Source organism: Meleagris gallopavo, chromosome 3, assembly GCF_000146605.3.
Source record: "Meleagris gallopavo isolate NT-WF06-2002-E0010 breed Aviagen turkey brand Nicholas breeding stock chromosome 3, Turkey_5.1, whole genome shotgun sequence".
Lineage (NCBI taxonomy): Eukaryota > Metazoa > Chordata > Aves > Galliformes > Phasianidae > Meleagris > Meleagris gallopavo.
Genome location: NC_015013.2, coordinates 45,604,429 through 45,618,439, shown reverse-complemented (window position 1 = coordinate 45,618,439; position 14,011 = coordinate 45,604,429). Strand labels below are relative to the sequence as shown.

General features: G+C 40.9%; 1 protein-coding gene across 1 annotated transcript; it reads right to left on the bottom strand.

Annotated features, from left to right (window-relative positions):
- Nucleotides 1-6,446: 6,446 nt before the first annotated feature.
- On the bottom strand, nucleotides 6,447-13,511 carry FAM210A (family with sequence similarity 210 member A). Its single transcript, XM_010708772.3, has 4 exons — nucleotides 13,374-13,511; nucleotides 11,917-12,389; nucleotides 9,623-9,734; nucleotides 6,447-8,344 (listed from the first exon to the last, which is right to left on the bottom strand). The coding sequence occupies exons 2-4, from the start codon at nucleotides 12,363-12,365 to the stop codon at nucleotides 8,078-8,080; spliced, it is 828 nt and encodes a 275-aa protein (XP_010707074.1). The 5' UTR covers nucleotides 12,366-12,389; nucleotides 13,374-13,511; the 3' UTR covers nucleotides 6,447-8,077.
- Between the last annotated feature and the right edge of the window lie 500 nt (nucleotides 13,512-14,011).

Genomic DNA, 14,011 nt, shown 5'->3' with positions numbered 1-14,011 from the left:
CTTCGCTATTGGAAAGCTTAACAACATGAGAAGTGAGCAGTTGATTTCTATTTATGTTGAAGTATAAAGTGATGCTTCATGTAGTATGATTATTAATGTAATCCTTGTCTTGTGCTACATTTTATACCTGTGTCTGTGCTCGCTGATTCCTCTTGGAGGGTGATGCCTAGAGGGAGGTGGTGCTGCAAACGGGGGGCAGTGTGTGGAGAAGAGGCTGCTGAGGGGGCTGCGCATCCTCTGCCCACTTCTGACACACTCCTTCAGGAACAGCTCTTGGGCTGCCTTCGGACAGGATCTCTTTCTGCTGTTCTCTACAAATGGCTTCCTTATTTAAGTGCTGCAGCACTTTTTGTTGCCACCATTTAAAAGTGTAACAGTTCTCTTTTCGTATAACCGCCCAAAGTCAGCATCTCCCCCTCTACAGGATTTTAATTCCTCCTTAGTGCTTAGAAAGTAGCTGGGGCCTCCATGCTTAGAAACGCTCCAGACCTCTGAGCGTCTGCTCCTCCTCTGCTGTCTGAACCCTGAACTCCCTGGAAACTGCTTTTTTGAGACTGCTTTGATCTTTTACTTAATCTGGTTTTAATTGTATTTATATTTGTTTTATAATATGCCATTCTGTTTGATTGTGTTTTAATATCTTTGCCAATGGTTGCAGCTCAGAACTTGGCTATAAATGGGATGTCTCATCTCAGTAGGGTTACTTTTCCTATTTAAAGATTAATACAGTGGCTGCTGCAGTCCTGTGAAACCTTTCGGTCTGGCTTCCAGGCTCCCCACAGTATTGCCTCTCATTACAAACACCCTGGTTGTACCACTCCAAATCCTTTTCTTCCCCAAGACCGCTCTATAATGAGGCTTGGTTGCTTAGACAAAAATTAATTAGGCTTCTCTCATTATCACTGTTTTGATCGGTCGTGCTTCAAATAAGTTCTAATTAAAATGCACATTTTAAAAACCTCACTGCTGAATCCTGTTCTCATCACTTGCTTCTGCTGCAGTGATGCCCAGCTTTTGTTCCACGTGCATTGTGCCACTTCCACACAATTCCAGCACCAGGTAAGAATAAAAACTTGGAGGTTTTTTTTCTTTTTAGGCTTGTTTTCTACATTTTTTTTCTAGGCTGAGTGTGAAATGATTACTCCTGAGAGCAGAGGTTAGAGCTGAGCTAGCCCATTCTTTTCCACGTGGTCAAAGTGGCGAGTTACATTTCTCAGTAGCCCATACAGTTCACAACATTAATTACTCCCAGAATATTCCTCAGCACTTGAGAAATCACCTACTGTACTTAGTGCTGGTTAACTGCCTTCTTCTGCTTACCTTAGGTGCTTACCTTATATATTAATTAAGTTGGAAGAACTCTGGGATGCGTAGCAATGCTGGACACACACTGAAATAAAGGCAACGTGCTGGATGCCGGAGGATTTACAGACTGCACGTGGAGTGGCACATGCTGAATGCTTATTGTCCTTTGTAACACGTGCAAACCAGCAGCTCCTTACTGCAAAATACTCCGTACTCAGTAATGGCTTCTGCTACAAAGCGCTTTGCACAGAGGTGCTAACACTGCTTTAAAGATGCATGCAGAAGGACACGGCAGCACGCAGTGCAGAGCCATCTCCCCACCTCCATCGCTCGCAGTCCCTCCTGCAGTCAGGAGCTCTCTCTCCCCACTCCTTCTGGCATCCGTGTGCTTTTGCCTTGTACAGAGCTATCATCTCTCTGGGTTTTGCTGGTAGTTTCAGGGTTTTAAAAAAGCCGTTGGAACATCTTGCCTGGAGAGAGAAGGCAATTTTTCCACGGAGGCCAAAACGTCACCCTTGAGCCCAAGAAGCTCCCTTCAATGCCAATGCCAGATCACTCCAGATTAATTTAACATTTGCAGACATTACAGTGATTGACAGTGGAGTTGAGTGGAAAATTCCGATTTAATCCCACTCTGTGTGCCACAGACATGGCTCAGACAGCTTGACCTACATTTAACCCTAGACAGCAAGAAAGTCCCAGAGGAGAAAAAAACCAAACTAGTTTTGTCCTCAAAGCTCTGGGAATGTTACAGCTTATCACATGTCCCCCTGCATAGGCATACATGTGTAATTATGTTACCAGTCTCTGAGACTTTCATATGCTGAGCCAAGCTTGCCCTAGTTGGCTTTACTTGGTGAAGAAGCCATATAAGCCAAATCAAAAGCATTAACACATTTTCATACCCTTTCAGCAGGGTTTACGGCAACAGCTAAATATATAGGAACTGTTTATTTTCCTACAATTGGGTTAGGATTGTAAGTAAGGGCTTTCCAATTTGCTTCCAGCTGCAAACTTGACAGCTCTCCAAAAAAGCCAATGAGCTGGTGTCTTTCCCTCTGGAGAAACCTGACGAGCAGGGCTCAGCAGGCCACTGCAAAACTGCTCTTCTGGCCACTTTGTCCCCCTTTGGCTTTGCAGTCCAGCTGTGTGCATTTTAGAGGGTCAGTGGTGCAGCATTAGATGCCGCAGCTTCTCAGTGAGAGGTGCACTGGTGCATGTTGAAAGCTGTATGGCTGAGTGCTCGCATCAGCTGCTCCGTGCAAGTCCTCTCACCTTTTTAGATTATGCTGCATGTTCTACCAATACTATGCTTATAGATAAGAAAACATGCACACTAGCTCAAGCCATATGCTAGGGGAAATGGACACTTTCATCTCAATTAAAATTATACTCCATCAGGTAAATGGTACTGAGCACACTAAAATCACCATCTGACAGTAACACTGAAGAAGTAAAGAGCTGGTCTGGGCTAAAACTCTTCTCATAGCAATTGCCACACAGCTTGTGAGTTACTTCTGACTGGGACATGGGAGATTGTGGGAACATCTGTTTTCCCATATAGGTCTGCTCTTTATGGAAATGAAAAAGATTCAGGCCTTTACCTTTAGGGACGGAGGCTGGCACAACCACCATTGCCCCCAGTTTCATAAGGTAGGTCACTTGGCTAGCCAAAGCAGCAGTTACAAATATTTCATACAATTATAGAATCATTAATGTTGGAAAAGATCTCTAATATCATCTAGTCAACCATCCACTTGCCACCAATCATGTCCCTCAGTGCCACATCCACACATTCTTTGAACACCTCTAGGAACTGTGACTCTACCACCTCCCTGGACAACTTGTGCCTGTGCTTCACCACTCCTTCTGAGCAGAAAGCCTTCCTAATATCCAACCTGAACCTTCCCCTCTTTCATTTTTTGATGAAGCTTTACCCAGTTGTATTTAGTTTGCTTTTATTTTGTTTTTTCCTTTTTTTTTTTTAAACTTACCAAACAAGCCTGTGTATCCTCCCCTGTATTCCCTCCTCTGTAGTTGTCCAGTCAATTGCTTAAACTCAAACCCAAACTTGATGCTACATGTTGCCCTGTGGCCTTATGAAATCAAGATGTATTCTTTCTACTTAGAAGATCATCTTCATCAAAATAGCCAGATAATTGCCAGGGGATAATTACAGCTCTCTAATTATTATTGTTGCTGACGGTAAGTGATGAATAAGGACAAACGCAGCTCAGTGCTCCAAGCTGACACCCATGGGGAACACAATCAGAAATGTGTTTTGATGAGGATGGTCACATGAGGACAGCAGTGACCCAGCAGATGATGTGGCAGGTGCCTTGCAGGATTGCAGTGTGCTGCCAGCGGCCAGGGGCTTTTTCTGCTGCCACTGAGTGCCCCTCCAGCAGCTCCAGCCCTGTCCTCCAAGGTAAGGGAGGGGAAATCTCTCAAATATTTTTTCCAATCGCTAGAGCCCCACTGGGTCCTGTGTGTTCTGGTTGATGGCAAGGTGAATGAGTCAGCAGCTCTGGCAGCCCCAAGGGCCAACTGTACCCTGTATCCCTTGCAACTCAGGATATCTTACAATTTTAGGATTCTCAGGCCATTGGAGATTTTCTCAGTGCTTCCCCATCTAGCCCTTATGCTGAGGTTGAAGGGTATGGAACCACATATTTATGGCCAGAAAAGCCAGAAGGATCCATGAGAAGCCAGAAGGTACCCATGAGGACTGTGTGGCAAGTTCTCCTGAATCTGACTCACAGCTCAACCCAGGACTGGGATATGGGTGTGCTTGATCCCTGCCAGTAGGAAATTCCATCCCAAGTGGTCTGTGGGTGCCAGCTCCTCTTCAAGCTCCAGCCTCTATTTGGGTTGTGACTTTTTCTCTCACCCCATCTGGGCTTGCAAATTTTACTTCAGCCCAGTCTTGGACCGCTTCTTTAGCTTAATTCCCTCCTTGGGTCATAATTTCACAGCAAACTCTACTTTCAGCTGCCATGTCAGCTACAGCCCCATCATGGGCTGCAGCTGTGACTCTATCCCCATCTTGGGCTGTGACTCTGGTGCAGCTGTGGGCCATGATTTGCTTGTCTTTCACTTCAGTGCTGTCTTAGTTTGAGGTCTAGCCTTGTCTTGTATTATGATTTTAGCTCCAGCTCCATCTGGGGCTGTAAATTCAACTCTAGTGCTATCTTAGGCTGCTACTTCAGCTTCAATCAGCTATCAGGCCATAAGGTTTATCCCAGTCCCTGCTCAGAAGGCTAATGCAGCTTTGGCCCCTGTCTTAGCAATGACTTTGGTTCTTCCTCATCCAAAGCCATGACTTTTGCTCTGGCCTGATACTGGGTTACCACTTAGGCTGTGACTTTGGCTCTACCTCTATACTGGACTGTGACTTTGGCTTCACCCTCTGTAGGGACTCTCATGTCTATTCTGGCCCTTGCTTGATCTTCCTTGACTTCTGCCCCAGCCTCATGGACTGTGTCTTCAGGACCCATCCCATTCTGGTCTTGCTTGCTTGTTTTGGCTCCAGTCCTCCCTTCAGCTGTGACTTCGCCTTCTAACATTGCTTAGGGCACAGCTTGAACTCTTGTCTTCATTGGGTCCTCCTGTCTTTGTCACTGTTCCCTGTCTGGGCTGTTACTATGCCTCCAGTCCCATCTTAGGCAGCTGCTTCACCTCTAGCCTGCTATTGGGCTGCAACTCCTGCCCAGGAGGCTACTGCACATCTGCTCCATGTTTTGGTTGCTTCTTCTGATCCAGCCCTGTACCTAGCTGTGACTTTGGCTTTGGTCTGATATTAGGCTCTACTCTGTCACTGTGCCACCAGACTGTGATTTCAGCGCTATCTCGGTGCAAGACTTCAGATCTGACCCCATCTCTGCCTGTAACTTCAGCCTCAGTCCCAGTTGTAGGCCATGATTTAAGCTCCAGCCACCATCTTGGACTTTCGTCTTTCAGGTCTAGCCTGCACTGGGTTGCTACTTTAGCAACCAGCTCACTGTGCAACTTTGGTTAGGCTTGATAGCAAATTGTAACTTCGGCTCCATATCTGTGGCTTCATTTCCAGCTTTGACTTTTGCCCTGGCCCAATAGTGGGGGCTGTGGCTTCAGCTGCATTTCCATCTCGGGCAGTGACTTTGGCTTTGGTCCCATCTTTGGCCTTGGCTTTGGCTCTGGCCTGTGCTTGGCTCACAACTTTTGGTCTGACTCCATCTTGACCTATGACCTCCCTGAATCTTACACAGGCCTCTGATTCTGCTCAGGTGCATTTGGGATATGAATTCACCCCTAGATCTTGCTCAGGCTGCTATTTCAGTTCTGGAAACTTGTCAGGCTATGATTTAGCTTGAACTTGCCTCGAGCCCTTATTTGGGCAATGCCTTCAGTCTCACTGTAGGCTGCTAGAACTGCGGCTGCTTTTTGGGCTGCCACTTTGGCTCTGGCACCACTCTGGGATTGAACTCTGGCTCCTGCCTCATCCCAGGCCTTAAATTCAGATCCAGGTCCTCCTTGTTTGCTGCTGTGGATCCTGCTTGAGAAATACAACTTCATTTCCAACTCCTGATCCAGCAGCCACTCAAAACCCTCACATTCATGCTTATCAGCAGCAAAGTCAGTGTAATGCTCTACAAGACTGCTGTATATTAGGGAGGAAGAAGGCAGAAATTGAGTAAGTCACTAAAGCAGCAGTTTCTCCACTGACTGTATGCCAGCAAATGACTTCACCCTGGTCCCATCAGATGTTTGATGGTTCTGGAAAGAGGCAAGGACAAAGGACAACACCTCTCCCTTCCAGGGGATGAATCACAAAACCTCTCTCTTTCCCAAGCCACAGCACCTGCATCTCTTCCTTCTGTGCTACCAAATGCAACTCCTGAGGCTGCTTCACAATGAGGGACGCTGCCATCACATGTGTGCCAACTGTGGAGAGCTGAAACACAACTTCCACTAAATGTCCCAGACTCTAGCCCCAGACCACGCCATGCACGGTGCAGCACTGCCTTTTTTCCCCCCTGGTTTTCCATTTTCCCAGTCTAGGTCAGAAAAACATGTTCAAGGACAGTAAGGAAAAGTACACTAAAAGAGAAGTATCTCAACTCCAGTTCTGAAGTAGTATTCACCTCAACACTCTCAAGAGCTTGCAATTAGAGAGAATTACTTTTTAATAGTATTTGTCAGAAATGTGGTACTTTACATCTTCAGTACACTGAATATACAATGATTATTCCTCACGACAGCCCTGTGAGGTAGGCATTAGATTGCAGTTACTATTTTGACACATGGACAGAGGCAGAGAAGTATGCAATCAATCCTGCACAATTGAGTTAATGAAGTTCAATGGACTTAAACATGGACAGATTCTTGGTGACTTCACTGAAAAAGTAAAAGAGTGGGGCAGAAGTGATACTTTATCGGTTATTTTCTTTTATCTTAGTCAGTTACAATGCTTAGGGTCCAACTCTGCTGCTGTACTTATCCATTTCCCTGCAAAAAAAATAACAACCAAACAACAACAAAAAAAACAACCCCACAAAAAAATCCAACATCTTTGTTAAGCAAAATACACATGCAGAGATTTACTAGGAAGTGAAGCCCATTACAGAAAAAGGAAAAAAATCCACTCAGTTCAGCCTAAAATTTGAGTAGAACTAGGAGAGAAACTTGCCAGTCTAGTCAAATAGAGCAGTTTCACTTTTAGTCCTTACAGCATTTCAGTTACAAACAAGTATTTGCTCGATGTAAGAAAACCTGGAGTTTTCTGCTAGACTGCGATCACTGTCTCAGGAAAGCTAAACTGTACTACAGACATCCAAAGGATTCTTGGATAGGAAAAGAAATTTGGGATTTAACTCTAACTTTGCATGTATTTAAAAGTTCCATTAGCATACCTATTATTTGAGTAAACCTCTCTTCTGAATTTCTTTTTGTTGCTATAGGACTACCATAAAATAATAGAACAGTTTTGTAAACTTCAACATAATAAAAAAATCCTAGTTTTTAATATACAATTATTGATTCATTTTAATAACTTTCTACTGAAAATCAACTTTAGAAAAAGACAATATAATTGACAGTATGGCTGTTGTGATTAACTCATCTTCCTATAGTTTGCAGTTGAGATTTCTGAAAAGATGCACTTTCCAAGAAAGGTTTGTAGCAGTCCCAAACTGTAAGCTGTCACAGATCAGCTGAAGTCCATATAGCTGTTATGAATTCATTCACACTGAGTAACTAATCCATTCTTTTCTTCATGTGCAGTACTAGTGACAATGGTCTGTCTCCAAGTCGAGAGATGATCACGATTAAGGAGGTCTGAGTTTACATACTTAGAAATACAAAGTAAATTTTCTTCCCCATTAGAGACATCTCCATTCTCACTTACTGGAAGTTTCAGTCTGATGGAATAATGGCTGTGCACTAAGATGGAGGAGTAAAGTAGTGGCTTTAATATGAAATCATCTTCATTTTGAAAAAGAAAAAAAGGGGTGGGAGGGTTGAGAAGTAACTGTTAACACTATTACCACTGGATATGAACTTCTCATGAGAAATTTGGTTTTGCTTCTGTTAATTGAAATTTTGTCACAATTTCTCTCTCCCAGGAAACTTCAGCCTTCAAGAATATACGTAATTTTATATCCACAGTGAAGTTGTAGTCTGCAGACAAAACAAACAACAAGAAAACTCAAGAAAGCTCAGAAGTGCACTTTGTATCTCTTGCCTCAAAAAAGCTTAAAGTGCTAAGTTAGGATCTCCAAAAATTGAGCATCTCTTAGTCCTTTATTTTTTTAAACGAAACTTTATCTTTGGTTTCTTGAATCTTTTCTGTGATTTTATCCTTTGTTTCCTCCATTTTCCCCGTGATTTTATCCTTTGTTTCCTCCATTTTCTCCGTGATTTTATCCTTTGTTTCCTCCATCCTATCTTGTAGATATTCCTTTACTGGTGGTGGTGTGGACATGTAGCCACTCTTACGAAGATATTTAACAGTGAAGGATGTTCCTCCCAGAGTCACAGTATATCGGGCAGGAGTTGCAATCTTAAAGAAATAAAACGGGACAGTATTATCAAGCAGAATGTATTTTTAATATTAACAATGTACATTGGCCAGTGTCAGATACTAAAAATATCTTCTGTTTGTTAAGAAATAAAACAATTTATAGTACATGCTACAGAAATGCATACTTCCTACTTAAGTATCCTTTTGACAAACGAGCACAGGCATCAGAGTTGCATTTTAAAAAACCTCCCTGAGCAGAAAGAACATTAACTGCCTCAGAATGCAGAACAGAACAGGCAGCACACGAGCACTGAGCTATATATAAACAAAGAAGAAATATTAATTCTAATACTAATAAGAATTCTAAAATCCACAAGAGTATAGGTATCTAACTTAAGTCTAAAATTAGGACCCGCTTATAGAAAGCCAAAGCTAAGAGAGACCTTAAGAAGTCAGCTAACCCAACATGCAATGACCAGGTTTGTTATCCTAGAAAGTTTAAACAAACTTCTTCTTTCAGGCCTTCAAAGATCGATGTATCATCTTCCCTTTGCAATTTATTCTAGTGCTTTCATGTCTGCCAAATCTCACATCTATAATAAAACCTTTGTATTTAACTGTATTTCTTTATTGATCTCTTTCAGGCACAGGAGTAATTGGCAAGACTAATGCTTTCACATTTAGTTGGGGGTGCGGGGCCTTAAAAGAACGGATAAGCAGCACATCGCATCTGGAAAGGAAACTGATGAGTGGCATTCGAAGCAAATACATTACTTTGTTTTTGCATTGTCTGACATATTTCTGGCTCTCCAAACACAGACTTAGCACATACAACAATTAAACGAGACCCAAACCTAAATCTAAGTAATTGATTCAAGTGGACAGTGAAAGTACTTGACAACAATGGAAGAAGACAAATCAATTCACCTCTAGAATATTAAAAAAAAAAGAACAAGAAAAAGAAAAAGAAAATCCACCTATGCTCATCTGGAAATCATAAAGCATTTGAAATTTACTACTTTATCCCTGTTAATTATTTCAGGGATACAGAGGACCAGCTTAATTGTAATTAAATCACTGAGGGAAGACAATCATCCTGCAGCAAGAAAGTTATTTTATTAGTACAGACTCTTTAAAAGAACACAGAGCTCATACTAACTTGCATGTGACTATTCATATTACAGAAATGAATGCTGAAATGTGTCTAACTATCACAGAGAGAAAACAGTAATATTTTTTCCTAATTTAAACAAATAAACACTATTTATTTAACTAGGCAAGATATAGAGCTTGTTTATAAACCATAAAAATACTTACTTTATACAATGCATATGCAGTTAGTGCATTTCCACTCTGGGAATTTTTCAGGATGTCTACTATGCTGTCTGGTAAGCCAATCAACTCTAGGAATGGAACAACATTCACTCCTCTGCCAAAGAGAAAAAATAATTGAAAATGAATAGGATGGCATACGAAACCTGAGCAGCGGTCTAGAGCACCATTTCCATTCTTAAACTCAATCACACAATCTTTTGTTATTTGATAGCAAGATGTTTTCATACAAGCAATGCACTTATGTTTTTGTATGTGTTGGTAAATTAATGTGTTGCTTCCCCCCCCGCCCCCAAGCATTCCACCAGGAGGCAGGAGGCAGCCTATTTACATTACCCATGCTGAGCTGAGCAGTTGCAAACCTAACCTGCTTTCCAGCTCACTACATTTGGAGGTGTGTGGATGGAGTGGGTTCTAAGGCAGCTGCTCAGGTTCCAGTTGTACAAGTTCCGTTCAGCTCAAAATATTTTTTTCCCCCCTTTTGAAATTTCAGACTAATCTGCAGCATGCTCACAAGTAGAGGGTCCAGATTTCAGTTTCCTCCCTTCACTTTTAAGTGAAACAATTAGAACGTGACAAAAGGATGCAAATATTATGTGCACAAGACTGCAGGGCTTTTGTGCTCATCTGTTCTACCTGGTGGCGGGATGGGTGGAATGAGCTTTTACTATCATTTCTTTCTATGTGAAAATCAGAGAAATTGTATCAGCACCAGAAGAACGGAGGAAAAAAAGGCAGTCCTCCTCTACACTGTGATAGAAAGCTACATGCAGTTATAGATCTGATACCTCACTTCCCCAAATTTAGAAATGTTGTATTATTAGCACCATTGTCAATTTCTACCTACTATTTCCAGCATTTTAAGTGTTTTTCTATGCATGTGATCACTTTAGCAGCAGGATCGGGAACAGTATCAGGCAGGAATTTCCTAACAATTACTAGAATCAATAAAGGCCTAATTCCAGAGAAGAAAACTGAGATCTACTAAGACCTAAAAGATAGTGTTAATCAATGTTGTCAAATAAACCACGGTGGTTTAGTCGTGTACCACGAGCAGTCATTCTGAAAGTTATTTTTCGAATTCAAGAGAGTGCTGCTCCTGTAGCACGACAAATCAGTTTTGTTATGATTAGTTCCTAGTTAAATATTTCAATTCCTTTCATCTGTTAAATGTGTATTTTAGCAGCTAACCTAAGCACATCAAGAAAACAAACTTGAAAAGCTTGGATGTGAGTATCAACTTGGATTCATCCAAAGCAAAATATTTTTATTAGCTCTAGACCTTTATTCTTCCAACGTGAGCTAAACTTAGAATGACATTTGGATCTATAGCTCCTAGAAAGGGCAATGATGCCAGCTGGTTAGAGTCACTAAAACAAACAGTTGTGTGGTAGGGCATTCTGTTGTCAAAGCCCCATCCTTGCCACCACAAAATGTCATTGTTTCATATGTTCTATTATTAAATATGCAACACTAGCAATCCAGAGATAAACATTTACTTATATTTAGCAAGCCATTTCCACATAGACAGTGCTCTTTCATAGACAGTGCTCTTTCATCTGAACTAATAGTTCCTAGCTGATGTAGTTCTTTGTAATAAATGCCATTTTCCAAAACATTACCTGTCCCAGACTAAAGAAGTTTAAATTAGAAATATGTAAGGGCTTTTTTTTTGGCCATACTACTTAATTTTCCAATTAAAAGTCTGTCTACAGGAGTAATTTTTTTCAGTAGAGGGAGGAAAAGACAGGAGAAATAAAAAAGGAAAGATGTATATTTTGTGAGGAGCTCAGAGTGAGGTAAAAGATTTAAAAATCCAGTGATAGGAGAAGACTGGAAATGAAGGGAGATGGAAGTGGTGAAATATCCTTCAAATCCAAAGGCAAAGAACAGGTCTATAAAGATTTTATCTAACAACTCAATCAAGATCCCAAATCTCTATTTATATCTGGTGGAAGTTTACTAATCATTTCAATGCTGTTTATATCCATGCATACTTGGGGGAGAGCTACATTCTTGCAAATACTACATTTCCTAATGCAACAAATGCACACTCAGAATACAGCAGTCACTGATGATAACGTTAAGTACACAACAAGCTCGTGAACCCTACATACTTTCAGTATTAATCTTATGCTTCAGGTAAAAATGCAGCCTCATTTCCCTATCACGTACAGAGGCATTTTTTAACACAGATTAATAACTTACATCCTTTCACCTGTGAAAGTCCAGGTTAATTAAACAACAGCACTGCATACTGCAACAAAATATCAACTTACTTAATGGCTGCATAGTAAAAGGATCCAAACCACACAGTAGAAGTCACAAGATGAACGGGAATCATGACTTTTCCATACTGTTTAAAAGTTTTCTTGAATCTTTGAGCAAGACTAATTGATTTGTCTTGTAACGGATCAGGATCTGAAGCATCTGACTCTACAGGGCTCTGCTTGGGTACTTCAGCGGCTGAAGTCAAAGGTTCTTTCTCTTCTGCTACTTTTCTAGGGGTGTTTGCTGGTTGTGATGAAACAGCACTGCTCTTTGAGGCAAAGAGTGCTGCACCTGTGTGAAGACATCGTTTAGGAGGGTCCAGTGCCAAAATCACTTTGCATCCAACATTAGATGACACCAATGGTCCTTTTAAGCCATGAAAGGCACCAGTGCGAGGAAACAACAAACATATCCCATGGGCCAGCTGAGAAGCAGTATGTAACACACTCCTTTGCATCTTGATGAAATGGGGCTGAGGTTTCTGCAGAGAAGAAACAATAGGGAAATTGTAAACAAATTCCATTTCAATTAACTGATTTCCAATTGCTCCAGTGTCACTTAATTTTAAAGGTTTTTTTTTTTCCTATTCTTCTACTTCAGAAGGTTTTCCTATCTTCTTTCACAGAAACTGTTACTTTCTAGAATTAAGCAAATCTTGTTAGATTTCACCTCTTCACTTCTGAAATAAAATATCCCCTTGATGCCCCTCAATGCTCATTCTACTGTCTGAAACCATTTTTAAGATGTTTAGTGATAACTACTGCTTCATCTGCACAATATGGCACAGGTGTTGAAGAGTTACTTCACTTTTAGGAGTAACTGATATCTCAGGTGATGCTTCCAACCTGGACAGATGTAGTAAGACCTTACCGGACTGCTTTGGTGATGATGGGATGTTCTTAACAAGATACCACACAAAACATAATTAAAATTAATTATGGTATTGAACTAAGAGAAAAATCCATAGTTAGGAACAAATAAATCCCTGTAATCTCAAATATTACAATTCAAAGAGCATTTTAAAACTGCAGATCATCCTCTTATAGCCTTATGATTTATTAGTTACTCTTGAAAGTTTGTAAGAACCACTGCGAGGTTCTGCATAAAACAAAAAGGAATTTTGTTTGCTTATAACAGCAAACTACTGAACAACTAACTTTCCTTCCCACGAAAGAAAAATGGCTCCAATTGATTTTATATAACTAATGCCAGCTAAGTCAGTTATGTTACAACATGCAAATCTTCCTGATGTTTTTAGGTGTATAACTACCTTAACAAATCTTGATGCAAACTAGAAATCGTTCAAGTTTATTTAAACTCCACTGTTATCTCTGCATCTCCTTCACCTACTACAGCCTTTATATATAGTTTAATCAGGCTTTTCAGTTAAATTATCTACGTTATTGAAAATGATAAATAATTCATAATATAAACCGAGGTTTAGAAGAAATGAACTCATACATACCCTTTATTGCTTTTCAAATATGCAACAAAGATTTTATCTTCAAAAATTGCTGTTCTTCCAATAGTTCCCTCCTTTCAAATACGTTTCTTGAACATACTGACAACTCTGCCAAAGCAGAAAAAAGACACATTTAGAGAAAATACAAAGAACAGCCAACAGATGCTATTAAGATCTCTGGTCAGTCTGAAACCTTGCTTACTGAAGAAGTACCAGTGCAGTTTGCATTTTGGACACTGACAGCCCAATGGTAGGGCTTTTTTTTCCTGCATAAGTTGAAAGTTCCTAGCCTGTGAATTAAAGTTCAAGGACTTAAAAAAAAAAAAAGTTAAAATTCTTAAAATTCCCCTCAATAAGAGGAAGCAATGGGGTCACCACAGTGTGTTCAACACTCGTCAGTCAGCGGCTCACTGTGATGGGTAAATAAGTTGCGGGAACTTTGTTGAGGGAATTAACCGTGCTTAAAATTCAACTACAGTCATAATGCCACTGCTGGCTGAAAGCAGGGGAAGAAAAAGGACCACTGTCAAGACTTGTTGTGCCATTTTTGTTGTTTCTTTATCCTCAGATGGACCTGGAGCTCACCAACTACTGGGTTTTCCTCCAGGATGTAAGACTTGCCTGACCAAAGGGAAGTTCTC

Coding starts and splice junctions, on each gene's coding strand:
- FAM210A (XM_010708772.3), bottom strand. CDS start 12,365: ATGCAAAGGAGTGTGTTACATACTGCTTCTCAGCTGGCCCATGGGATA. Junction 9,735..11,916: donor TTTTACTATGCAGCCATTAA/GTAAGTTGATAT, acceptor TCTCTTTGGCAG/AGGAGTGAATGTTGTTCCAT. Junction 8,345..9,622: donor CTGCATATGCATTGTATAAA/GTAAGTATTTTT, acceptor TATTTCTTTAAG/ATTGCAACTCCTGCCCGATA.